Here is a 25993-nt window from a genome sequence, read left to right as displayed (position 1 = left end):
GAATGGGGAGTCTGGACTGCATGAACGCGGCAACTTTAAAACAGATCCCTCTTTCACAAGAGGGGTGGGCTTAGGAACAGCTTTCATTCCCTTATTCCCGAAGTGTGGAACAGGAGCTGCTGCAATTCAACCCTGCACCTACCATGAGTGTTTTTAATCTTCCAAGTATAAAGAGGCTCAATTTGGCTCGGGTGATGGTAACATTCAGACGCTGAAGACTTGCCAGAAACCTACAATAAAGGAACAAAACTAAGTTGCTGTCTCTTCCATGACTAACTCAGATTTTTTAAGAATTCAACACTGTTGAAATAAACAGAGAAGAGTAGCAAAGAAGGCCTTGTCCTCCACTCCCTGTTCCCACACCTTCCCTTCCCTACTCAGCAAGCCTTGGTTGCTACCCACCCTCCCTTTATTACTTTGCTCCCTGGTAAAAAATCATCAGAAGCTCCTCCTGCTGCCACTATCTCCTTTTTTAGTGGCCTCTCTGCTCCCTCCTTGTACCCACTCCTGCTGTTTTCAGCTTAATCCATCTCTTAAGTCATCTTATTCTTCCTATGACTTCCCTTCCCTCACCAGACTCACAGATGGAAGACAGCAACTTTATTTCAGCTGTCAAATTTTCTGAGTTTCCTTTAATGAACTGATATACATCAATAATATTTGTTAGGATTAAAAGGTAAACTTTCTATTTAATGTTTCAATACTGTTTTTGAATATTTTATTCATTTTAAAGGTGACCTGCAAAAGGAAAAACATTGTTGATGTAATTTCTGCTCTGTTGTGATGCATCAACACCTGACATTTTTATTCCTTGCCAAAAAAAAGTGTGAAATTAGAACCATCAGGTCACATCCAGCCTGTTTTTTTACTGGAGGACTCAATATACAACAGGATCACAGCATCGCAAAATACCATACTGAAACCTGAGCAGGGAATGACGCTTCCTTCACTGTTTATAGCTCCAGTTCTGCCAACATCCATTTAATAAACTCCTAACAAACCCGCCAGTTTCAGTGCCTGCACTCTACATAGGCAATATATGAAACAACTTCTGATCAGTATTTGGCCAACACAGGTCTTTAATCCTTGGCCCTGAAATTAAAACCTTGAGTTGAGCTCAACAGTCATATAACTGCTTGACTGCAGGGCTGCTTGCTGACACCAATTTAATATCAATATGTCCAAGTACCAGCTCTGGGAACTACCACAGTGTTAATGAAACACGCCTTCTAGCAGTTTCACACATAGGGTGCTCAAAACTCTCAGTCATGGAAAACAACTTGTCAAATGGCCCATCATTAAGAATTCTGAGAAAAAGAAGAGCTCTCTAGTGTAGACATCACATCTCCACAAGAGAACTGGAAAGCACAAATTGCTGTTCCTAAGACTGTTAAGGTCAAAGTTTTAATGTACACTGAAACGGTGAACTGACCACTTTCCCTCCCACATACAGGAAGGTAGACCACAATGATGACAAAACAACCATCCTTAAAGCTGTCCAAATGGAAAATGAATAATGGGGAAAGCATTTTACAGCAAGAGAAGACTGAGAGGCCATCTTGTGGCTGCCTACAAACTCATTGTGGACAGGGTCAGCAGAGAATAGGGGATATTCTGTTTACCAGGGCGCCCCTCGGGGTTACCAGAAATAATGGCTACAAACTGAAGGAGAATAGATTTCAATTGGACATAAGGAAGAAATTCTTTATGGTAAGAGTTGCTAGACTGTGGAATGGGCTTCCAAGGGAGGTAGTGTTCCCCTACCTTAGAGGTGTTCAAGAGATTAGACAGGTGCTCTTGCCTGCCTGGAGCAGGGGGTCGGACCCGATGATCTACCAAGTCCCTTCTGACTCTAGAAATCTATGAATCTATGTCTGTAAAGAGCTTAATGCAACCCGGCTGACAAAAACCAAAAAGTGAACCCCATGTGAGCAGCCAGCTGGAGAATCAGTCAGCTAAACCGGGGGTTGGGGGGCAACCTGTGACATGTGCCACAAATGGTGCTAGCAGCTGTTGTTTGGAAAGGAATGGAACGGAAAGACTTACCCAATCGACCCGTGTGCACTGTTCGCTCGGACACATGTCACTATAATGCAGTCTTTCTGTCGGCCCTGGAACCCGTCCACTGTGTCAACTTCTCCGGCTCTAGCAAGGAAAGGAATGGAGAGCCATGTAATGACCTACCCACATGTCCTCAGCACTTCTAGGAAAGTTTAAACCTATTGAAATAAACCATGCTGTAAACTTCCGTTTCTGACCAATGAAGAGATGAAGCATCATGCACTGTCCTAAAACATTCACCTTCATTTCCTGAGGCCAAGATTATTACTGAAATGCCATTCAGATTCAGTATAGATTAGGAATCAATTTTACAAGTGTGCTCTTTATGTGCTACATTTGAAAGTATGTCTAAGTCTCTCTCAACAATGCAGTTGGTTCAAAAGACAATCACCCACAAAAATCCTTGCTTCTTTAGTAAGTTCTGTTTTTGAACAGCATATGAGGCATGAACTAGAAAATGGTACCAAAGGACCTCACTAACAGAAAAGACTTGAATTCCTGTCTATACTTCTAACTGATGCAGCCAAGTGTCAGATTTTTCACAGCATCAAGAAATACTAACTATAACAGTTTCTACCCTGCTTAACATAGGAAAAGCAAAAGGACTTCCATCTAAGGGGATATAGTCCCATTCAGAACCTGTGGGGCATTTTTACCTGTCTTTTCCAAATTCTCTGTCCAGTTCTTGTTGAATTATCTTTTTCTGTGCATTGTAAGGGGTGATTATTCCAATGTTACGAGAACCAGTATCCTTTCTTTTTTCTTTTATTGTTTTAATTAATTCCACCACCAGCTTCACTTCCTGGGGATTTGTAAAAGAACTGAACAAGAGAAAGACAAGATTCAATACATACATGTGTATTTCCCAGTGATCTTTCCAACACAATACTTCAGTGCAAGCCATGTGCTTTGATTTGCAATACCGCTTCACGCTCTATACTTCTGCAGTTCCCTTAAGGTCTCAAAGCATTTTACAAGCAACCAGCAAGTTAGCGTTGCCATTGGGAAATACCTGCTGTGAAAGGTGGTGATGCTTTCATTATGTGAGCTCTGAAAATTTTCCAGTATAATTCCTCACTTGATTGGGGTGGGGGGGAAATACACACTAACTCTGCCCTCCAGCATCATAAATCACAGGATTATATGGTGAAGAGCAAGTCAGTGACATCATACAGACCTGGAGAACAGGTTCTAGGTTAAGCAACAACAGTTGGTATGAACTGACTGCTTGTAAGCCACCAAACCAAGGTGCCTGGGACCAAAAGTCCATGCTATCACAAACAGAATATTAACTAAAAACTTGCGCCCTTGAAAAGCAAGAGACAGCTGAGATGCCATCCCAAAGATGGAAATGAAGCAAGCACAGAGACAGACAAAACTGAGTTAAGTCCAGACAGATGCTGCTGAGTGTTTTGCACCATTTCACTTGTTCAAGTTAGCTGAAGCATGTGTAGATGAAACAAAAGCCCATCCCTCTTCAGAACTGAATTGATGTAACAACATCCCTTAGAAGAGAGCGCCAAAATCAGATATCAGAGGATTCAGCACAAACCATGGTTGAAAGAGCAAAGCAGCAGCAGACTATATGCATCACAGATTGGGCTGAATGGAGTCAGAGGAAAATTCAGAGATTTTCAGTGGAAACCCCACCCCCCCCCAGACTAACTGCAGGCAACAGAAGCTTTTTAAAGCTAAAAGATGACTGACATCAGACAGCCAGGAAAAGTCCCAGGGCTAAGAGACAGAAGAAGCTGATAGTCAGGGCCCCCTGCTCACATCCTTCAGTCAAAGACCTCTTATTACTTAACTGTGAATATTCTTCTGTAGGAAAAGCGATTTCTAAATGGGACATGAAAAGAAAAAAAAAGGAAAAAACTGGAAGTGTGTAGAGACACTCATTCTCAGTTGGGAACAGACTCTTCGTAAGTTCTCTTATTCATTATCAGACAACTGTGCAGGTTGAACAGTCTTGCATCAACTCACAATTACTTACATCTAAGCCATTTTATAAAGGCAAGATAAATGTGTTGATATCAGAGTGGCGATTCATCCCTGAGTAACTAAGTTTTATCATTTGTGAACGTCAGATATGTCCAGCTTAGACTGGAGATTTGACTATGTTCCATCCATGAAAAAACATCAGCTGCAGTTAATCTCCGCAGTAGATTTAGGATTTGTTGGAGAGGGGAATGGAGAACTTACTCTTTATCCCGTTTCTCATGCCCATCCGCTACATCAAAGACCAGGTAGGGCTGAAATGGCCAGTCTGAAGAACATCGGCTCTCCTCTGTTGCTCTATAAAAAAAAACATAATTATAATCAGGTGACCGTAAAGTTTAGAGCACTGACACATCATTTATTCACCAAGGTTAACAAAAACCAGAGGTCTTTCAGCTTCTCATCTGGATTCCTTAGATCCAAGCATGCATTTGAGTTCTTGGTGACAAAGAATTATCCCAATATCACAGACAGCAAGCTAGTGAATTCAGGCACCAAAGCCAAGAGCTAGAGAAAGGGGGGAACATAGGTCTTCACATTAGTTAAAAAAAGGTTTTTCTTCTCTTACATAAAGAAATCTCCCACAAAAGCATAATTATTGAAATGGCAAACAAGTCCTGTTAGTTTACCATAAATACCCGCTTTTAAAAAGCTATCAGAATAGTACTCACCTGTCAGTCTTCAGAGTCTTCCCATAAACATAGTTGGATGGGAAGAGGCAGATGTCAGGATGCATCCTGTATTGCACAGTCAGCTGTACAACTGGTAGCTTCCCTATAACATTTTGCTGCACCTGTTCTTCCAGATGTTTGTGCAGACGAGCCATCAAGGACTGATCATAGCCATAATCCTGAGCTTTCTGCCAGAGGGAAGACACAGGATTGAGTTTTGGAGAGTTAGGTGCATCTTTAATTTAATCACAGGCATTCCCAAATGGGCTTAAACTTGTGGTATTGGACACAGTTTTCACTCCTTTACCTCACTGATGAGATGCTGAGTTTTAGAACAATACAAATATTTACATTTTAGTTTTCAGTCTGTAGTTGTCAGTAAGTTTACCACATTACTTCAGCAGAATTTTAGCAACAGGGAACCGACCCTGAGGGTAAATGAGAAAGATGCCTAAACTAGTTTCCGGTACATAACAGCTATGTGCTGTATAAATTACTTACATTTACATTTTTTAAATTACCTGGATTAAATTAATAGGAATAGAAAAAAAAATAAAATATGGCAAATTTGTTAAAAGAGAACAAACACCTTCAGTTCAGGTTCTTTTCTTAAATTTAGATTTACTTTGTAAATCAGCAGCTTTCATGAGATGTGCAAACACAGCACTAAGCAAGTTCCTGTCAGCCTCAGCCAACAAGTACATCAGTTCTCTAGACGTATCAGCTCCACTGTCAGTGTGATATTCAACACTACACAGTTTCTCTTCCCATGATTACTATGATAGAGTTAAATACTCTAACTAGTATCTGGAATATAAGACCTTCAAAGTGGGATCTTTTTAGCTTACTAGTCTTGACAGGCCCACTGGCAGAAGGACACAAGCAGTACGCATGCCTTCTGTTTTTATTTCTTTTCTCTCCCAGCTGTGCTGAGCTCTGTGTTGCTGCAGCTACAAGTTTACTGAGAACTGAGTTGGCTAGCTTAAAATAATTTCAGGTGGGTCTATGCACAGGTTACTGTCACATTTTTTATTGCATTCAGACATGCCCACAATAAGTTGACCAAGGTCACACTAAGTCTGTGGCAGCGCAGATTGTATGTGGGTCAGCTGAGGTCAGGGCCAATGCCCTCAACTACTGAACGATCCTTTTTCTCTGTATGTAGCATAAGCTCATAGGCTCCAACCTAGCCTTAAATTAAGTACATCTGCAGCTTGTGTTACTAGTTTAACTGTATCTTCACTATTTCCATTATACAAAAGAAACAATACAATCTAAATACTTACCATAGATATTACAGTGGGAGGGAGTTGCTTGGGATCGCCAACAAGGACAAGTTTACTACAGCGATGTATCAGTGGAATGAGTGTTTCAACCTCACATGCTTGTCCTGCCTTTCATATGTTCAAACAAGAAGAAATAAAGTTCCAATTATAAGCCAAGGGGAGGAAAGGAGAGAAGAAGCATTATATATTTTCCACTAACATATGCAGAGTAACTCAAACATTCATTTTTAAAAAGGTTGCCAAAAAAAGGGGAGGGGAAAAAAGATATTTTCCTTAAATTTTTTCAACAAGCAAATCCAAAATAAATTTTCTTTTCTTAATATCCAATTACTTACAGAGCTCTCAAAACAGATATACAAATATAACCCGTCCATCTGGATGAATCCCTATGATAAGAGCTACAGTTTACATTAATTCATTAAGATACCAGATACATGACTGAGATAATTGACTTAAAAGCATTTCACAAATATAGGATTTGTGGATGTAGGATTTCTCATAGGCATGGTAGAAAATGGATTTGGACAGTTCCTATTTATATGTAGGACCAAAGAAATCTACCCACAAAAACTGGCTAAGTAAGAGGGCGTGAAGCTTTCTATCCTCTGCAGAAGATGTGGCAATTTGGAGATCTAAGCCTGGCTCTGACAGAGAGGAGAACAGATTCTGAGATGCCACAATAGAGTGCTTTGAGGAAAAAAGTGCAACCTAAGTAGTAAACTCATAAGGATGGATGTTTCACTGTCCTCTCAAATGTTTTGCTGTGGCCACTGCTAGGCAATTTAGTATTGTTGTAGTTTAATAGCTTTGCTGACCTCATCCACAATGACGCAACTGAAAGGGTCAAGTCCTTGCCGTCGAAAAGCAGACTCCAGCAGAAAACCTCCACTTGTGCTCAGTGTGCAGCAGATGATGTGGGACTCCAAAATGATGCTGCCCTGCACTTCCTGTGGGCGTCCTCGAACCTTTGAGCAGAAGGACAGGACACAATGTCTCCACTCATCTTTCCTTTAGTCAGTCATTGACAAATCTGTTTGCCTTTTTTGCTACCTGAGAGTCTAACCAATTTTAGCAGTTAAGAAGCCCAAGTATTAATTGTACAGTTATACTGAAGTTAGCTCCTTACAGCAAGATTAGTGCTCACACAAAGAAACTGAACATGAGGCAAAGTCTACCTGCCCAAATTTTTATGCTGACTTGACTTCCCAAGCACTGCAACGTTTGCAAGATACAGGCTGCAATCTTAGCAAAAGTCTGTTTCTGTGCCTGTAGGCTACAGGGCAAAGATAGTTTGAATTAGTTAAGCAATCCATTAGCTCAGTGGTTCTAAACCTTTTTAGATTCAAGACACCCCTCGGAAGATGCCTGTTCTTAGTTTTTACTATTTTAACTACAAATAAATAATGGAGCAATTCTGTTGCAAAACTCACAAAGACCACAACTATGGATTTCCATTTCAAATCTCTGGGTTTCTCTTGTGAATCATGTTTGCAAACTTAACAGTACTAACACTGCATGGCACTCCATGACACCTTTGAAAGGATCTCATGGCACCTCAGGGTGCTGTGGTACACTGGTTGAGAATGACTACATTAGCCCAAGCCAAGCTTCCTGCCAAGGAAAAAGTAAAGACTCATGGGCAGCTTATAGCTATCAGAGGTCAAACTACCACTAAAGCTTTGGACTTGTACTCTCAGCCACTTTAAGTCCAAACCACAGTCACTTCCACAGGAGATGAAAAGTTAACAATAAATATTTCAACTAAGGCTGTCTTAAAGAGTTGCCCCAGGCAAAAATTCCTACCTTCTTGAGTTGAGAAGCGAGCTCTTGCCTCTCTTTTGAAAGTCTGCCAATTTCATCGTCCAACTGTTGGCTCTGGGGGAGAGAAAAAAAAAAAAAAATGAACTGAACCTTTGTTTCAAGTGTAATTAACAATGCATATTTGTTAAGGCCCTTTGTTCTCTTATACCCTCAAGGTTTTCTAAACATGATCAAACTTAGAGTCTTTTAAGAGCTAAATACATCTGGCCAAGCTGATCACAGTTTCATAGAAAAGATACAAAATTGTGAGCTGTCTACAAGGCCATATGTTCAGGAGTCTGAGTATCTTAGGTTGAACTTCCTTTCTCCATACTGCTATGAATCACAATTTGTCATCAGTAAGCTGTAACTTGAGCATGGATACCAAGCGTTTAATGCAACAACTGGGAGACTTATGCAGAGCTTAGGTTATGGTTTGTATGGGATGGTTTGGATAGGGATGATCCTGCCCCAGGCAGGGGCTTCAACTATGACTCTAAGGAACACCCATAAAGAAGTACTACAAACATGGTCACAAAGCTGTGCCATGTCCAGTCACTTGGATCCATCTATTTCAAGCATTAAAGAAAGCTTAACACACACACACACACACACACACACACACACACACACACACACACACACACACACACACACACCCCCCGAATGAATGAAAAGTTTCCAAATACCCTGATTAAGTTTAGTTAGAAAGGGGTATCACTTCCAGTTGACAACAACATTAGCAAAGGACTCTGAAAACTGCCATCTCCAAGTCTGCATATTAACTTATGTCTATTTTTTACAGCTTCTTAATGATAGAGGAAAAGGCTTTTTGTGAGAGATTCTGGCCTATTCTAGTATAGTGTGCGAGAGTCACGGGATCATAGGAAATGAAAAGGAAAATGTTCTTCTACTCAAAATGAAGAAAGATATGCCAGACTCAGAAAGAAGGTTCTCTAGGTTCCATTTTGAGTACAGAAAAAGTTGCAAGGAATGAAATCCAAGTCAAACTACCTTCTCCCTCTTTTCACACCTATCCATGGCTCGCTGACGAGAGAGCATGTCCAGCTGACGATCCAGAGCTTCTTTTCTCTTGTGAATATCTTGATCACGGCCAGAGTGCCCCCGGTCTACAAAAGAACATGAAAAACAAACAAGTCTAAAACTTGTGCTACAAAATCATACCAACCTCCTCCCACAGTTATGAAAAATAAGAGGAGTTTAAAGCACCTACTTTACTCATTACTATTTATGCTCCCACCTTGCCCCTAACCTAGGGCAATGAAAATGAACTTAGCATCTCTTGTTTACTAACCAGAATGCAGTGTCTGGGTTTTAAATAAACTCTACTCATCAGGGGGGAAGGGAGAAAAAGGTGAAAGATTTTCCCTGGAACTTACTTTTATTTGTATAAAAAATATACTTGCTTTAAAAAAAAATTAGTTTAGCCCAAACTTTGCTGACAGCACCCCTCAAAGGCCCAGAAAGGAAAGGGTTTGTGAAATACTTTGGGAAAATATATACTGTTCTATAAACATCTGCCATCACAAAGGCTCTCCCCCATGTAGTGGAACTAAGTACACAGCCCCATCAAATCTCAAAACCATCCCCTTATAAAGGCTAAAAAACCCCCAAATAAATAAACAAAATCTGCACTTTACTCACTCATTCTGTAGCTAACTTGACTATCCAAGCTGAATCTCAGGACATCAATGCTGATTGATTTTTGTGGACCCAGTCGCACTAGATTTATATCTCCACAGTTCCCTGTACAGAAACCACACTGTTAGAATCCTCTTAGACAGCACGTTTGAGAAATACATTTCAGAAGAACTAAAACCAATAATTAAATGGTATTCAGATTGTTTGAGTGATGTGGTAGCTGTAATAGTTAAAAAAAAGTGAGAGGCAAGGATTTTTGTGGGTGATATCTTTTATTGGATCAATTGCATGGCTGGGATGGACTGTAGGCAAGGTTCTGAATGCAACGTGTTCTTTTTCAGGTCACTTTGTCTAAGTCTATTCCAACCATTCACTTGACTCAATAAAGGATATTACCCACAACAACCCTTGCCTCTATGGCAGGGGTTGTCAACTGGGGGGTACATGTACCAGGGGTCCATGTCCGGCTGACGGGGGTACACTGACCCAAGAAGGTTGAAAAAGTCTGAATGCCACAGAGCAGGGGTTTTCTACTATCAGGAGATTACTACAATTAATTCATACCTGTGTGAAGGCAGCTAGTAATTTAACAGATCTACGTTTCAGAAAAAAATGTGATCTATTTGCATGTGTAATTGTTGCCTCATATAATACATGATCTGTTTTTTGTTCATTTAGGTAATGCATTCTTCAGCTTTGCTAGCCAAGTTTGCAATACTGCTATTTGAGAAAAGCTTTTCTTTTCCTGAAGCATATTTCTATTAGAAGCACATTTCTGTTAGAAGACTGCAAAAAAAAAAATGCAGTGTACACATGACTGTGGAATCAGTATCAGCTCTGCAGAAAAAAAAAGCCTTCAGAACACTGTTGCCTAGTTTAGTCCTTGCCAAATTCACAACAAGCACAGACCCGTACAGGACAAAAAAAAAACCAAGAAAGCAAATTAAACGTCAAAGCATATTGCAAGAGTTTTATCCTCAATTTGAATTGCCTTTAAACTTAAAGCTAGCCACATTCCAGCAGCTTTTTTTTTTTTTATATATATATAAAACAAACAACCTTCCACCCCAAGTTTAGGGACATGCTTAACAAGCAGAGAACGAATATTAGCACAAAGGAAGAAAAAGAATTAGTGATGACTTAAAATTATGAAGTACAAGTACTTATTAATAAAGAATATAACCCATTGACAAACAATTTATGGCATGTGCTTTCTTGAGAAATATATGAAAACAACAAGCATGGAGCCTGAGTTGATACAAATTATACTCTTCAGAGAAAATGTAGCTTACTCTTTAGCCCCACAATACTGTAACTGTACACATGCTTTATCCATAATGTGATACTATGAAGGGAGCTGCCTCCTAGTTAACCTTCAAACTTGCCCATTTATGAAAAGCTTTAAACATATGATCGGTTCATACCCAAGGGATTTTTTTTATTTTGACATTTTTCTTTGAATTCAAGGATGATCTTTTTCATGAGCTCGTCAACAGCAGCATTGGATGGTGCACAAACCAGAACACGATTTCGTTTGATCTTGGCATTCATATTTTGAGCTGGATTCTCCTTCCCAGACTTCTGTTGGTTAATTAACAAAGAAATCAAAACATGTTGTTGAGTCTGGTCATTTGAAATGAAAAGACTAACCAGTTGCACTTCTCTCAATCTGGTTGGCTTACTCAGAAACACGTTTCATTTCCAGTGTTGTAGCTAGCATCCAATAAAAACCTCATAGCCTCTTATGCCATATAACAAAAAGCTTTATGTGAAAGAATTACATTTCCTAATGGCTACAACAACAAGTACCTCATTACAGTAATCATTCCATTTACTTCGCTAGATTATTGACTTGGTTTTGCTTTTTCTTTTCGGCAAGCAAAACCAAGTACCCAAGGTGATTATAGTTCCATACTGCATACCTCATTTAGGATTCGGAACAGGAGTCCAACAATAGTTTTTGATTTCCCTGTACCAGGTGGTCCATGAATCAGGCAGATTCTAGGAAGCCCTGGGTGCTGCTTCACCATGGCATAAGCAGTTTCAATAGCTTTCTTCTGATCTTCATTGTATTCTTTATAGTATGATGTCTACAGGGGAAGAAAAAAAAGGAACACTGCATTTCCAAATGAAATAATTTTCAGATGTTTCTCCTCATGTCTTCAGGATGGAGAGCCTCAAGGGTACACAAGTTATTGAGCCTGGATTTGCTTCTGTATACAAATGCCTGATCTGGAAGCTGCAAGGAGAAGATTGTTTCCTCTCAAACCTATATTCCAAGTTACTTTTTTTTTTAAACCAATAGTTCTCCACAGAAGAGTAGACAATTGAATGCTTCTTTGAGAGAGATACTAATACAATACTGCACTCTAAGTCATAACAATAAAGTCACCTAAACACATGTTCAACCTCTTTTAGCTTTACCCCAAACTCATCAATGCCAACAAGCCAAGACAGTTTGAAACTGAAAGATGTTTTTTCAAACCTCACTCAGCTACCCAGTACCACATTCAGTCAGGCCCTAACCTTTTATCTGACTTTTCTAAATTAAAATGCAAGAAGCCAGATAAAATAAAAGGTACAAATTGGCCTACTTTTCACACTTTCACTAGCATTACTATTTAACTTGTAGAGGACTCACAGTTCTCTCGGAAGCTGTACTCAAGTCTCTTGGACAGAAGTCATTATAATCTGGATGTACGATGGCTTTAGCTAGAGGACTCCTACCCAACAGTAGCAGACCTCTGAACTTTCGTTGTGTAGTCACTAGAGAGCTGACCACTTCACATTTCACCTGCTGATTTATGTAGGATGACAAATTGCCTCGTGTTTGGACAAAAAGATGACAAACAATATGCTGCTCATTTTGACCTGTACAAAGAAAGGAGGAAAGAAAGTATCATAACAGTAAAAGGATCAATTCATAGTACATTGGGCTGTTAGGACCAGATGCTGCTTGATGCAAGAATACCAATAAGCCAGTCAACTGTGATTGTGATCTTTACCTCCATTGCTTTACTTTGTTTGGCAAGTAATAACATAGTCTACTCTTCTACCATTAAATTTTCCAATTGCAATGGTTACATTTCCTTTCAAACAGTTGATTTCTGAAACTCCATGCTCATCTTCTAGAAGATATTAAGCATTAACCAGCTGAGTTCATGTGAGTTGTGGGCACTCAGCATCTTGTATGTCTGGTCCCCCAAGTGCACACAGACCTTACTCACCATTAAGTTTTGGCTTTAAAGCAACTTTACCCAAGCAGTTTTAGATATTTGCTGTAACAAGCTTATAAAAACTACATGGGAGACATGCGTGGGTTTGACTCTTGGCCTATTACAGCTCTTGTAGCCATTTAACTTCTCGGTCAACTAAGAACAGAGCTGGATCATTCCAAAAGGAATCCCATTTTTATCACAGTAGCTAAAAACATGCCACTATGAAAAGAAGAAAACTTAAGTGCTAAAATATTATAAGGCACACTATTACAGAGAGAGGAACTGTTTTCTAGTGATTCCACAGATGTTTAGGAATAGTATCTGGAAGAAATCTGCAATGTCTAAATAAACCATCACCACCAATAACAAAAAACAGCCATTTTCAAGTTTGAAACTACAAACCTAGGTGGAAGGTCTGATCAAATATTGACAGTGATGCTTGAATAAACGTTACAAACCATTCTGCTCGGAGACTGTTTCAATTTTAAAAGGGAACTCAATTTGCTATTCAGCCAACTAGATAACAAGTTTGGAGCAGAAGCTCTTGCTAAAATGGAATGCCAGAAAATAATACCAAGAAGTTAAACCTGCACCAAGAATGGACCCTGTGAAACATGCTGCTGGAAGAAATAAAATTACCTTATGTATCTCCTCCTGCAAAAAGCAGACGTTCATTTCCCAAAGGACTAATAATGCTGCACCTTCTCTTAACCAAAATTGCTTACCCATTTCACGGAACGAGGTACGGGAGAAGCGGGTCACATGACCAACATGACGCACAGGACGGCAATCCATCTCGCTTTCCTCTGCCAAGGGGTTTTGTTTTTCACGCACAACCAAAAAAATCAAATCGTCCTCCTTTGGATGAAGCTGCTTGACCAGATCCCTCTCCTGAATGTAAACTACCAGGAATAATGTAAAAATTCAAGTAACAGCCATCTGCACGTGGATGACCTTGGAATTTTTAATTTATTGTGCGCACTTATGAATTGTGCACTAAGTGTTAAAGCACTAAAATTATTTAAGACCAGACTGTATAGAAAGCATGATCTGCCCAACCCCAAGGGAATCACAAGCCACAAAAGGAATCAATGCAAGGAATATAATTTAATTCTTGGTTCCCAATCCTGTATTTAGAATGTGTGAAACCAAAGCAAGACAAACTATTTCATTCCTTCTTATTAAGAAATCTGTTATCGAAACAAAATTCTAAGTGGACAAAATCCAACATATACAATATTCAAAAACCAACCATTACAGTGAATCATTTTGAAGCATAAAAAGATATGTTTTGCCATATATTTTCAGCCTTAGGGAATATTTTTAAATATATATTTAAAAATCAACAATACTCTCTCATAAATTTGGGGTTTTGCATATTCAATGTTAGCTTGTAAAGCAAGAACAAAAGCTTTTGCCATCTGCCATTGGAAAGGTTCATTTTTCCTGGCAATTTCTTTCTAGACATTTATACCTACGCTCACTATGTGTGAATAGGTATCAGGCCTGGCTCATTGCTTCAGCATGAATCAAGGCTTGAGGTGTGCATCTCTTCCACTTTTTTCTACTCCTCTAACTTGTAATTCCTTAAGGCTTAACAACATTGTTCTTTTCCATCTCCCAAAGTAGCAAGGCTTCATAAATATTCTTACCTGTAAATTCAGCTTGATTCAAGTCAGCAGAGAACTTTTTTAAATGCAAATGATAAGCATTCTTCTCTTTAGCCTTCTGACTTTCTTGCCATTCTTGTGCCAGCTACACATAAAATGGAAAAAAAAAGGAGCAGAAACTTAACTTTTTCGCCTTTGCAAGTCACCTTGAAGGTGCATTGAATTGCTCTGCTGGAGTGAGTGGGAAAGGAGATGATGCAGGAAACAAAGCAAAAAAGACCCTCATTTTCTTGATCACTGAAGTGTTCTACAGTATTTTAGATCTTCAAACTTCTTCCTACAGAAACGTAAAGCGTTCTACGATTTTCTTTTAAATCGTAATAGCATAGTGTTCTTAGAAATTGAGTTTAGAGGACATGCAACATATAGTTGTCCCAAACTTCTCTATATTTGATGAATAACAGCCTGTTACAAAAGACAAAAAGTTGGGAGGGAAGGAGAAAGGAGGAAATAGTTTAAAGGCAAAAAAGGTAAATTACTTACCGTTTCAAAGGCATTTAGCATCATCAAGGGGAAAAACGTGTCAAAATAGTCATTGTATCCTTGGAACTTGACAGGAACAGATGCCACGATTGCCTGAAGGAGGCTATTTGGAGGTCCAAAACTGCCAAAGTTGGCAAATATCTCATAATTCCATTTCAGGACTTCTTTAACAAAAATAGAAGGATCACGCTGCACAGTGATAAGGGTATTTGACTGTGGGAAGTAAGAGACCCGTTTTTCTTGCCCTACACAAGTCTGAGAGGCAGGCCAACCCTGGAAATTTGAAACAGCCTTGGTCTGCATGTTCTGGGCCCGGAGAACATTGCTGGAATTCTGGGGCCGAAGAATACTGTTGAAACTTGGGGTCTTAAACACCTGATTCTCTGATGATACAGCTTTTGGACTCACCGGCTTGGACGCTGCAGGTTTTACTGCATTCAATTTGTTTTTTGAAACCAGGGGAAATTTTGAACTCTTTTCAAGATCCTTAGTGAGACTGGCACTGCGCGAAGAGGAGTTTGAGCTGAAAATTTTGGTAGTGGGAGGTTTGGCAATCTTTGGTGGCAGAGGCTTGACAAAGAGATGATCTGATGAATCAATAAGAGAATGCTTACTACAATACTCCCCTGTTTTTTCCACCTTCTCTGTACAGTCTTTGTACTTACACATCACAATATTGGAAGGGTCATTCTGCAACAGGCTTTCAGCAGCATTTACTTCCATCTCTAGTGGCTCTTTACTAGGAAGTATAATAATGTTTTCCAGTTGGGAACACATTTCCATATCGACAGGGTCTGACTGAGTTAAAAATAAATCATTGTCATCATTTTCATTCAATTTAAACATGTTCTCTTTTAAATATGCCTCCTGACACTGAAGTGCTAACAGGGAAGTGCCCTGGACAATGCAGTCTTTTTCTGCAGATTCACTTTTGCCCTCTGCAGCTAAAGGGGAAGGGAAATACGGCAAAACAGGGACTGTTGAATTTTTGCCTTCTGTTTCAGAGGTGGACTCCGCAGAGGCAGGCATTTTAAACATAGGTATAGGCTGGACTTCCTCTCTGTCAGATGAGCAACTTTTCCTCATTTGTATTTTGTCCTGGGTAGAAAGACAACCAACCTGCTCAGCTGTTCTTTGATTGGTTCTTGTAGCAGAAGCCGAGTCAAAAGCTGTAGGTTGCTGTATAGCAGCTGTCGGGTCTGCCCTTTTAACTAGTCTTTTCTTTCTACTCTCAGAACTTCCAACCCGATTTTTCCCTCTGCCCTCTGGTTTGGGCCTCGTCTGCCTTAAGAACTGCAGATCTTGGGAAGCCAGCATTTTTTTATTATTTTTGATACGAAGATTCTGGGGATCAATTAATATAGTTTTTTGTTTCTGCGGAACTGTAACTGATCCAGCAACTCTGCCATAGTTACGCAATTCGGCCATGCTCTCTAAAGACCGCTGAGATAACTCAAAAGCTTTGCGGGGCGCCTTTTTCAAACCAAGTTTTTCTGCGGTTGACGTTGGTTTGGGACACTGGCGAACTTTCTTTGGAGGAACTACGGCAGGGGTTGACCTGCAGGGTTCAGTGTTTTTACAACTGGCTTGAGGCAATTTTTTGTTTTGTGTAGTTTTAAGATTCATTTTTCTAGGACTCCTGCAGGCTGCTCTTGCCACTTTGGATTTTGCTAAACTTTTACTTGGACTTGCACTGCCTTTTTTAACAGCCAGCTTCTTAGCTAATGATGTTTTTGATTTAGATGTTCTGAGTTCTGTCAGGCCTGGTTTTTTTGTACCATGTTTAGCAACAGGATTTGCATAAGACCTCTCCACTTGATCCGCTGCATTTCTCTTTATAGCAGGTTCCTGACTAGTTAACTCGCATTTTATTTCAGCTGTACTAACTTTCTTCTGATAAAAAACAGAACTTATCTGCTTTTCAGCATCCTTGGCTGCTTGTTCAATGATGTCATCACTGATGTAATCTGTATCATAGCCCCATTCATTGGTCTCATCTTCCAACTGTAAATTATTTGAAGAACAGCTGCTTGCTGACGGCACCTGCTCGCGGGCTTGATTCATGTTTTTGTCATCCATCTGAGAATCTTGCCAAACTGAAAAGACATCATCTTCAGTTTCAAACTCAAAATACTGAGATTCATATTCCTCGTATGGCAATGGGGAGCTATGACTCTTCATCTGCTCTTTCTTGCTCACACCATCAGAAACACAGGCAGACGTTAAAGGCTGCTTTTCTGGACATATGCTCTCATCTATTTTTTCAGTTTGTTTCTCAATAACTATTTTTTTTTCATCATCAGAAGATGAATCTGAAATGATAATGACTTGATTGCTGGGACAATCTGTATCGAATGAGGTCTCATTACTTGGGCCATTAGAGGAACATCTAACAGTACCTTTTACTTTCCTCATTACGTCAGGCAGACAATGCTGTGCTAAGATTTCTTGGCTCGAATCAAGAGAAAAATTGACACCTTTGGCATAGGCAGCTAAAGATAGTTTGTGAAGGTCTCTATCAAGCTGAGAGTCTGTTAAGGTCCTAGATCCAGAAATCCTATTCGCTAAATCACATGCAATCGCTTCTTTACTCTCATCATTTTTTCTCTCCAAAACCCCTTCTCTTTTAAAATACCTAGAAATTGTTAATGGCCTGTCTTCTGATTCTCTCTTAATTGAGTGTAGACTGATTTGAGGGGTATTACTGGGTCTCCCCCCTTCACTACTAGATACAGGTGGAATACTAACGCCCACTGAAATTTCATCCACGTGTAGTTTGTTCACAATTTGTTCTTTGCAGGCATCTTGCCTTGGGTGTAAATTGCCAAAGTTAGATTGCTCTTGGTCTGAAGACTCTGCATTCAAGTCTTTATTTAACAGATACTTTGACGAAGAACTTGATCTTCCTGCATGGGATCTCTTTTTTGGCAAGTTACCTATAATCGCTGTACATGGAATATGGTTATCATCACCACCACCAACTTCATTTTTAGGCAAATCAACCTCTTTTTTAAAGAAACTTGAAAATTCTCGTTGTGCATTACTTTGTTCTTGCTTAGCAGAGAGAGGCTTGATCTGAACAATACCATTCAGGCCTCTGCCCTGCTGACTTTCAGGGACATTTGGAGTATGACAACTAATTGGCATTTCACCTTCATGCACAACATTCACTCCCAGATCTTTGCTACAATCTTCTTTTGAGAGCATGCTCTCAGGACGAGACTGTGGTTGGTCTGTTCCTGAATTTGGTGCATCGTTTGCTTTGTTTTTCTTCAAATGTGGTGATGACTTCATTAACTGCAATAATTTTGTGGCCAAATCACCTCTCTGTATGTTGGTTTTCAAATTGCTGAGTTTATTGTCATCTACCTTAAAACTTGAGCAGGCATTAAGGGAGAGACTGACATCTTTTTCACTGGAGCTGCAGATGTCTTCAGAAGTAATACAAGGCTGAGCAGTCAGATAGGCTGGCAACCTGGCTCCTGTTTTACAATTGGCTTCCAACACCCCACAACTTTTTAAATCAGAACAGTGGAGATCTGGGCTGCACCCCTGATTAAGTAAGGTACTATTCTTGGCATAGTTCTCTACTTGGGGGTTATTTTCATTTTTCTGGATATCCCGGTATTTGTCTGTTGTTACAAAGCTAGTTTGACATTCATGCTCCACAGATGACCCACTGAGTTCTTTTTTAACATTTGTCAAAAAGCAGTCGGTAGTTGCATAGGAATTGTAAACAGATGGTATTTTATATTCCTCTTCCCAAGCATCTCCTCTTCTAGGGGAAGGACTCTGGGGACATACTTCATCTCTCCTACATGCTGAAGAAAATGAGGGGCTGAAGTCATCCTTGGGATGCGTCTTCATTTTACATCTGTCATCAGATTTCCCTCTCTCTTGCTTCATAGGAACAGTGGATGAAGTTGTACAGATTGAGCTGTTCTCCAAAAGGGATGAAGAACTTGTGGATTTGTCCTTTATACTTTTTATTACCTGCTTTAAACAGGTTTGTAATTCCTGGGTTTCCCGGATGCTCAGGTGCCAACCCAGAGAGATGTTTCCACGGAGAAGGAGATTGAGTTTGTCTAGGTATTGCTTGCAAAGAGTTTGCTGCCCTATTTGGTATCCTTCTCGAAGAAGGCTGCGTATCAACTGAACACATGCGTACTGTACTGAGTTAAAAGACTGAGAGGATATTGCTGGTGTTTTTTCGCCATGCCGCATAAATGCTACATTTGGGAGTTTAGAACATTTCACCATTGCTTCCACCCACTCTTGTGAGCTAATCCACAACAAATGCAGACATTTCTTATTTCTATGTAGCTCAATAATTGACACTAAAATCAGGATAAAAAATTCAGAGACTTTGTCACATTGCTGAACTCTTTCATTAAGAACAGCTTTGATTTCTGAGCAGAGATGGTGAATGACCTCTACAATGTAGGCTACTCCCAAGTCCTTGAGATCCATAAGTGATTGAACAAAAGGGATGAACCACAAAAATGTACTATTATGGACTCGCATATCTTGGCCAATATCAGACTGAAGCACATTGGCCAATGTCTGCATATCTTCATACATATTGGGGCAATAATCTGGACAAATGGCAGTCTTCCATCCAGCGTCCTGGGGAGGAAAAAAAATTGAAAGCCTTAGCATGAAGCACTGCATCATTTGTCTTGCTTTGTTATATCTTGTTTTTAAAACCAAAGGTAACTTTCTTCCACAAAGGTTTGTCAAATAATTTGTAGGCACAATGACTTGGCACAATATTTCTGTTCAACCTTAAAATCAATTACTAATAATAGTATCTCCATGGTATATCGGATACCACAATGAAGTTCTAATCCTAAAGTGTCTAACCCTAAACCTACAAAAATGCTTCCCAAAGTCCCAAAGCACTAATCACTATGCTGATATGATCCTGCAGCTCCCACATGGTCAAATGAACTACATTTAAATTGATTAGAGACTTTCTACTATACATATGAGAGATAACATTCATGACCTAAAAACAAAAATTCACTGAGATGCAGAAACAGTAAAGAATGCATACATTACCTATTGATCCGTACAAGCATAAGACAAAACACTTATAGTTGATGGCATCCTTTAATATGCCCCAGGTATGGAATATTGAAATATTAAAACAATATATTTTTACACCTACAAAGCATTTGTAAAGGGTTAAAATATTTTCAAGTACAAACAGTTGCCTCCTAGTCCCCTTGCCAATTTTTTCATATTATTAAACAAAGGCCTAATTGTATAAAAAAATGCCTCTCCTGCAACAGCCAGCTAAAAGATAAGGGACGTGACTGACTATCCAAGATAAACAGTGAAAATCACTACAAAAAAAAATGCACTTAAAAGCATAAAATTCCAAACAAAGTCTGTTTCAGTTAGTTTCCTTAGACCGCACTTGTAAAATAGGAGGTAATTTTTTTCTGATATAAATGTAACTTAAATTGAATGCCTAATTTAGAAAATAGCCAAGAAAAGGAAGATGTGCCTTTTATACCTTTTTGGGCTTTTCTGTGTTGTAATTATAGACAATCTGGCTGCAAGTAACCATATCTTCCCCGTACTCTGACTCTGGTTCAGTTTTGGGTCTAAAAAGAAATACAAGTTTTTTCAAATCATGTACAATTTACTCACAACTCGCGTAACATATGACTGGAAAGGATAAAAAATTTGCTGCCTCAAACATAATGTTTTACTACTACAGGATAGAAATGATAAAGTGTTTTGGGGAAAATATTTAATACTTCAAAAAGGATAACGTTTCTCTAGCCTGTGCATAAAAGAAAGGTGCCTACTTGTAGAGAACCCTTATTATTTAGTTGCAGACTTGACTGACAAGCTGAGACTTTAACAAGCACCAAGAAGAAACACGACACCCAATAACTTTGATTTAGGCACAAAAACGTCATTAGCCCAACTAACATATGAGCACAAAACCATTATACAGCGCGATAATTATTTGCATATACCATTTTTAAAATAACGCCTCAGGGTGCCACAGCACCCTGGCTGAGAATCCCTGGTCTAATGTATGGCTACACAAATGTCCCTCAAACCACACTTGTGTGTCAAGCAGTCAATCTGTTAACACTAAACCTTCCAGGAAAGCAACAGATACCCGATATCTTGAAATATTTCCCTTCAGAAACTTAAGACACAACATTATCTTTCTAAGTATATTTCTGGTGATTATATTTTATCATCATTTTGAATGGTAACACCCTCAGAAAAAAAACTAAAACTTTTTTTTAGATACTCTATAAGATGCATGTGAGAACCACCCAGAAGATTTAATATGAGGTCCACCAGTTAATTAGCAGTCATCTAAAATTACAATAAAAGCTGCAGTTATAACATCCTAGTTACAATGCTGTCAGCTCTCAAAATTTTATCACGTTTCATTTAGCTCCTTGCCATTTTCCCCCCAGCAAGTTTTAGAGCATTAGTGATAAGACGAAAAGATCACCACTTCAATGTTATCTGAGTACTGTAATAGGTTATAAGGCCGTACTTTTAAAAACTTGAACTGACCTCCTAGAGCTATTGCGTATATTTTGTATTTCGTTGTTGTAGCTCACATTGTTGATTATAGTTTGAAAAGCCTGGACTGGATCAATCAGTTGACCCCACACTTTAGAACCAAGTTGATCCAAAATCACCATGAAACAGTGCAGCGCTGGCCAGAAGGGATCAGCATTATCATCTGAAACGTAACAGCTTAAGATCAAGAAAAGCTGAGATGCAACCATCTTGGATATTTCTAAAGTTTGCAAAAGATTAAGTGAATTTATTTCTATTTCTCTGCTTTTGTTAAACATTACAACAAAAGTAAATTACAAAAATATTCTAAAAATATTTTAGTCTAAAAATGCCTTTTCTGGTTAAACAAGATGAGGGAAGACTTAAAAATGCTTTCTTTGAAAACACAAATGCTTCTATTTTATGAGACCTGCCCTAGAGTCCCTCCTACAAGGGGAAATTATTTGGGAAAAAGGATGTGTATGTTACGTGAATGACAACTTTTAATACTTCCCATCTCCATAAAGGCATATCATGTCTAATTTTTCCTGCATAGTAAGTTTTTTTTTATTGCTAATATATTTGGGATTGGGTATATGATATATTATTAGGATTACCTACCGGGTCCTTATATACTCAAGGAATGAGGGCTGGATCTGAAAAAGAGCTGTATTTATTTTGCCTTTTCCTACCCAGGAAAAAGGTAGCTGCACCTAAAGACAACCTTCCTTTTCCTGCAGTTCTCTTTTGGCAGCCACTTTGCTTCTCTGTTGTAACTGCCTTCCCTACCAGCTGGTTACTATCAGTACTATGAAGACACTGCTTCCTACCCTTGGTCTAGAAGAGGTGAATACATACCGTTTAACTCCAAACCTTGCTTCATATACAGTAATTGGGTTGGAGTTTAACATTGATAAAGATAAAGAGATCTGGTAAAACTACAACACACATTTGCATGTTGTTTTAAGCACTCCCAAGCAGAACACAGGAACCAGCCTAATAGATTTGTTAACTTATTTGTTCAATGCACATTTTCAGACCTGTGCACTTGAAAATTATCAAGAAAACTAACTAGGATGATTCAGATTCAAAGATTTCTAGAGTACGTTAAGGGGTGGCGGGCGTGGAATCAGAGCTTGGTGCATTAGGGGATGACTTCACAGTCAGAGGAGCCAGCACAGATTCTCATTCTCTACAATCTAGTCTAGATTAAAGAAGTTGTCAAGGTTAGAACAACTGACGCTCATTTTTAACAAACTCCAGAACAATGTGAAGCCAGAGTGGAAACTCACTCAATTTTAGACCTCAAGAGGCAAATCACATAACAGATGAAAAAAAGGTATAGATCTTTCCCAAGTGAAAATGATTCACTAAGAACCACACATCTGCCCTCACCCACACTTTACATAGGCCTCCTCATATTCCCAAAGGGCACCTTTTCTCCAGTCTTCAAAGTTCCTTAGAGACTTGTTCTTCTATATTTGCCTCAAAATACTTGCAAATATTGTTTTGTATGTCATGAGAGGAACAAAATATCAGTCTTAGAAGCTCTCTCTTTGGCGTTACACTACTCTACTAAAAATCTGTTCAACTAGTAAATTCTTTAGAGAATGATATCACACCCAGAAGATGACTATCATGCTCTATTTTTAATCTTTATTTATCATTGCCTCAGCAGTTACCATCTGTTTGTTTCTCCATGGTGTGAAGTATAGACTGCATGAAATCATTCTGCTTGTCGGGGCCCAGCAACAAAGAATCCATCGCTTGTTCTTCCAGCACTGTTAGTAACATACAGATACCTGCAATGAAAGCAATCTGTCTTTATATTTGGGGGCAAATTTGTTTGTTTAAGTTTGGACAAACTAAGTATTGCTTTCCAAAGCCCACTACAAGGAAACTGCTGGGGTAAAGTGATCAAAATCAAAAGAATTGGAATGTAATGGTTTTAAACAGACTACTCTGGAGTATCTAGTACAAACAAATTTCAACTTTATCCATCTGCCATCCAAACGCATCATATTCACTTCAAGAACTCTGACTCCAGTCCCATTGAAGGGCTCCAAGCAAAGTCAACTCCAGGTATGTCTACACGTGACACTACAGCCCTGTAGCAACATGCTATGGCAGGGGCGGGCAGTTATTTTGAGCAGAGAGCCGCTTACTGAGTTTTGGCAAGCCATCGAGGGCCACATGACAGGCAGCCAGGGGCAGATAAATATTAATTTTCTAAATTGTTTAGGGGCCCTGCGGGCCGGATAGAATGGCCTGGTGGGCCACATCTGGCCTGCGGGCCACATTTTGCCCGACCCTGTGGTATGGTGACGTAGCATCTGCAGGCATCTACACATGACCAGCAGCTATGTCACCGTAGCGATGTGCTTCCCTGGTATAGCACGCCACGGTGGTGAAGTACCTGCTAAAAATAGTCATGTGCCGTGCATATGGCACAGTATGGGCTGCTACTATGCGGTGATTTAGTACTTCTTTTCTAAAGAACTAAATCACAGCACGGTAACAATGTTGCCACAGTGACACTTGTAGAGGCGCCCCATGACTTCAACAACCTACTTTTCCAAATCATAATCATGGTGAAAAAGTGGGAATTATTTGCATTAACTCCTATCTAGATAATGTCTAGATATTACCTAAAATCTATGGGTTCGATGACTAAAGTATCAAATCCTGCAGGACCCCAAGAAATGGCTATAGACATAATTCAACTGCCTAGGGCTCAAAAACAATACCAGAAAAGCAGTGGAGAAAGACCACCACTTTCTGCAAAAGTACATAAACAAACCTGGTCAGGTTCAGAAAGCCCATCTGAAATCTTAGAGGAGATTTAGGGGCAGAAACTTTCTACTAAAAAACCTTTAAAAAGAAGAAAACTTCCATCCTGGGAGAAAGGATCAAACTGTCAGGAGTGGCAACAGCTGGGTAATACATTCTGCATCACCCAACTCTAGTGCCAGGGATAAGGGAGTCCCCCAGATCAAGCAGGAGAAACTTAAACTGGTCAAGAAAGGAGGAGGGGTTTTTTCTCATTTCCTCTGATCCTATGAGTAAATAAATCAAACCAACTTCTCTCCTACTTGTTTTTACCAGGTGGTCACAAATCTCAGAGGGTTCCCTTTCAACTGTCGCACCTAGTTAGACTTGTAAGAAGTAATATCTTGAAAGACAAGGGATGCTCAAACCTGGAGGCCCAGTAAAAAGTGGGGTGAAACAGGGGATTCTTCTCAGAGAAATGAACACGTAGGCCTGTCACTTGGGAAAAAAAAAACCTCACAGAGAAACAGAGAGATCATAGGATCATAGAAAATTAGGGTTGGAAGGTCACTTCAGAAGGTCATCTAGTACAACTCCCCACTCAAAGCAGGACCATCCCCAACTAGATCCCCCCAGCCAAAGCTTTGTCTAGCCAAGTCTTAAAAACCTCAAAGGATGGAGATGCCACCACCTCTCTGGGTAACCTATTCCAGTGTTTTACTACCCTCCTAATGAGAAAATTCTTCTTAATATTTAACCTATACTTCACTTGCTGCAAGTTGAGACCATGACTCCTTGTTCTGTCATCTGCCACCACCAAGAACAGTCCAGCTCCATCCTCTTTTGAAACATCCTTCAGGTAGTTGAAGGCTGCTATCAAATCCCTCTTCCATCTTCTCTTCTCTAGACTAAATAAACCCAGTTCCCTCAGTCTGTCGTCATTAAGTCATGTGCCCCAGCCCCCTCATGGCATAGCTCCTTTCTGAGCAGTAGAACTCACCTAACCAGTAGTTCTTGTAGCTGGCAGAATCATACAAATGGGATGGAAGAAGAATGAGCTTTCCTTTCTCTAACACTGAAGAACAATAAATATCAGGACTATCAAAAAGCCCCAGCTCAATGACTTTAAACAAACAAGTCAACACTTCTTGCAAATCATAGTAATCATCCCTGTCAACTTTGCCCAAATTTCTTGCTGTCAGGATGGCCCACCGACGAATCTACAGATTAAAAAACAAACAACATATTACTAGAAGGAACAAAAAGTTATGTCATAGCTGCAAGGTTGACAATCATTTCTGACCTCAGATTGTACAATATACTTTGTATTGATGGCAAGTTCTTAAAAAAATGAGAATCAAAGCTATTGTCCCAAACTTGCTGTGCTCAAGTAAGTAAATAATCCATTGACTTCCTTGGGAAGGAGTTAAGAGAGGACATTTTGCTTCCCAGCTTGGAAGGAACATATTATCATCAGGCCTGTGCAAAGCTGCAAGTATCCGCTTCGGATTCGGCTGATTCGGAAGGACAGCGATTTGATTCGGAGATTCGAATCACTGTCCTAATTTGATTCAGCCAAATCAGATCTGAAGATTTGGCACCGCTTCAGAGATTCGCCCATAAACTAAACAGGGAGCATTCCTCACCATGCTGGACACAGCTGCTTCCAGCTGGTAAGTCTGTTGTAGTGGGCGGAGACGGGAGGGAAGGATTGGGGCTAGGGCTGGAACAAGCTGCCCAGCCAGGGTGGGGGGTACAGGACTCGGAGGGGCGCAGGATGCAGGTGCAGCAGCCCCTGAAGCAGGGACTATGCCCTGCTGTCGCTTGCCCAG

General features: G+C 39.7%; 1 protein-coding gene across 6 annotated transcripts in view; it reads right to left on the bottom strand.

Moving 5' to 3' along the window:
- The window catches only part of SETX (senataxin), a 42736-nt gene that overhangs the window by 5613 nt on the left and 11130 nt on the right, over positions 1-25993 (bottom strand). For 2 of the 6 annotated variants that reach the window (XM_025211273.1, XM_025211274.1), the window contains 20 exons: positions 25162-25381; positions 23075-23194; positions 21405-21633; positions 20371-20461; positions 14850-19475; positions 14349-14451; positions 13422-13598; positions 12120-12349; positions 11401-11568; positions 10903-11059; positions 9482-9583; positions 8831-8946; positions 7820-7891; positions 6832-6981; positions 6017-6124; positions 4731-4918; positions 4264-4356; positions 2718-2882; positions 2047-2145; positions 143-230 (listed from right to left, as the gene is read on the bottom strand). In XM_025211273.1, coding sequence (XP_025067058.1) covers positions 143-230; positions 2047-2145; positions 2718-2882; positions 4264-4356; positions 4731-4918; positions 6017-6124; positions 6832-6981; positions 7820-7891; positions 8831-8946; positions 9482-9583; positions 10903-11059; positions 11401-11568; positions 12120-12349; positions 13422-13598; positions 14349-14451; positions 14850-19475; positions 20371-20461; positions 21405-21633; positions 23075-23194; positions 25162-25381 — 7302 coding nt within the window. Of the gene's footprint in view, positions 1-142; positions 231-2046; positions 2146-2717; positions 2883-4263; positions 4357-4730; positions 4919-5066; positions 5159-6016; positions 6125-6831; positions 6982-7819; positions 7892-8830; positions 8947-9481; positions 9584-10902; positions 11060-11400; positions 11569-12119; positions 12350-13421; positions 13599-14348; positions 14452-14849; positions 19476-20370; positions 20462-21404; positions 21634-23074; positions 23195-25161; positions 25382-25993 lie in introns of those variants that run through there. The other 4 variants (XM_025211275.1, XM_025211276.1, XM_025211277.1 and 1 more) reach the window with 4 other exon arrangements.

The sequence above is a fragment of the Alligator sinensis genome, unplaced genomic scaffold (genome assembly GCF_000455745.1).
Source record: "Alligator sinensis unplaced genomic scaffold, ASM45574v1 scaffold829_1, whole genome shotgun sequence".
In the NCBI taxonomy this organism is placed as follows: Eukaryota; Metazoa; Chordata; order Crocodylia; family Alligatoridae; genus Alligator; species Alligator sinensis.
The sequence above is the reverse complement of the archived record's forward strand: the minus strand, read 5'-3'. Positions and strand labels throughout refer to the sequence as shown.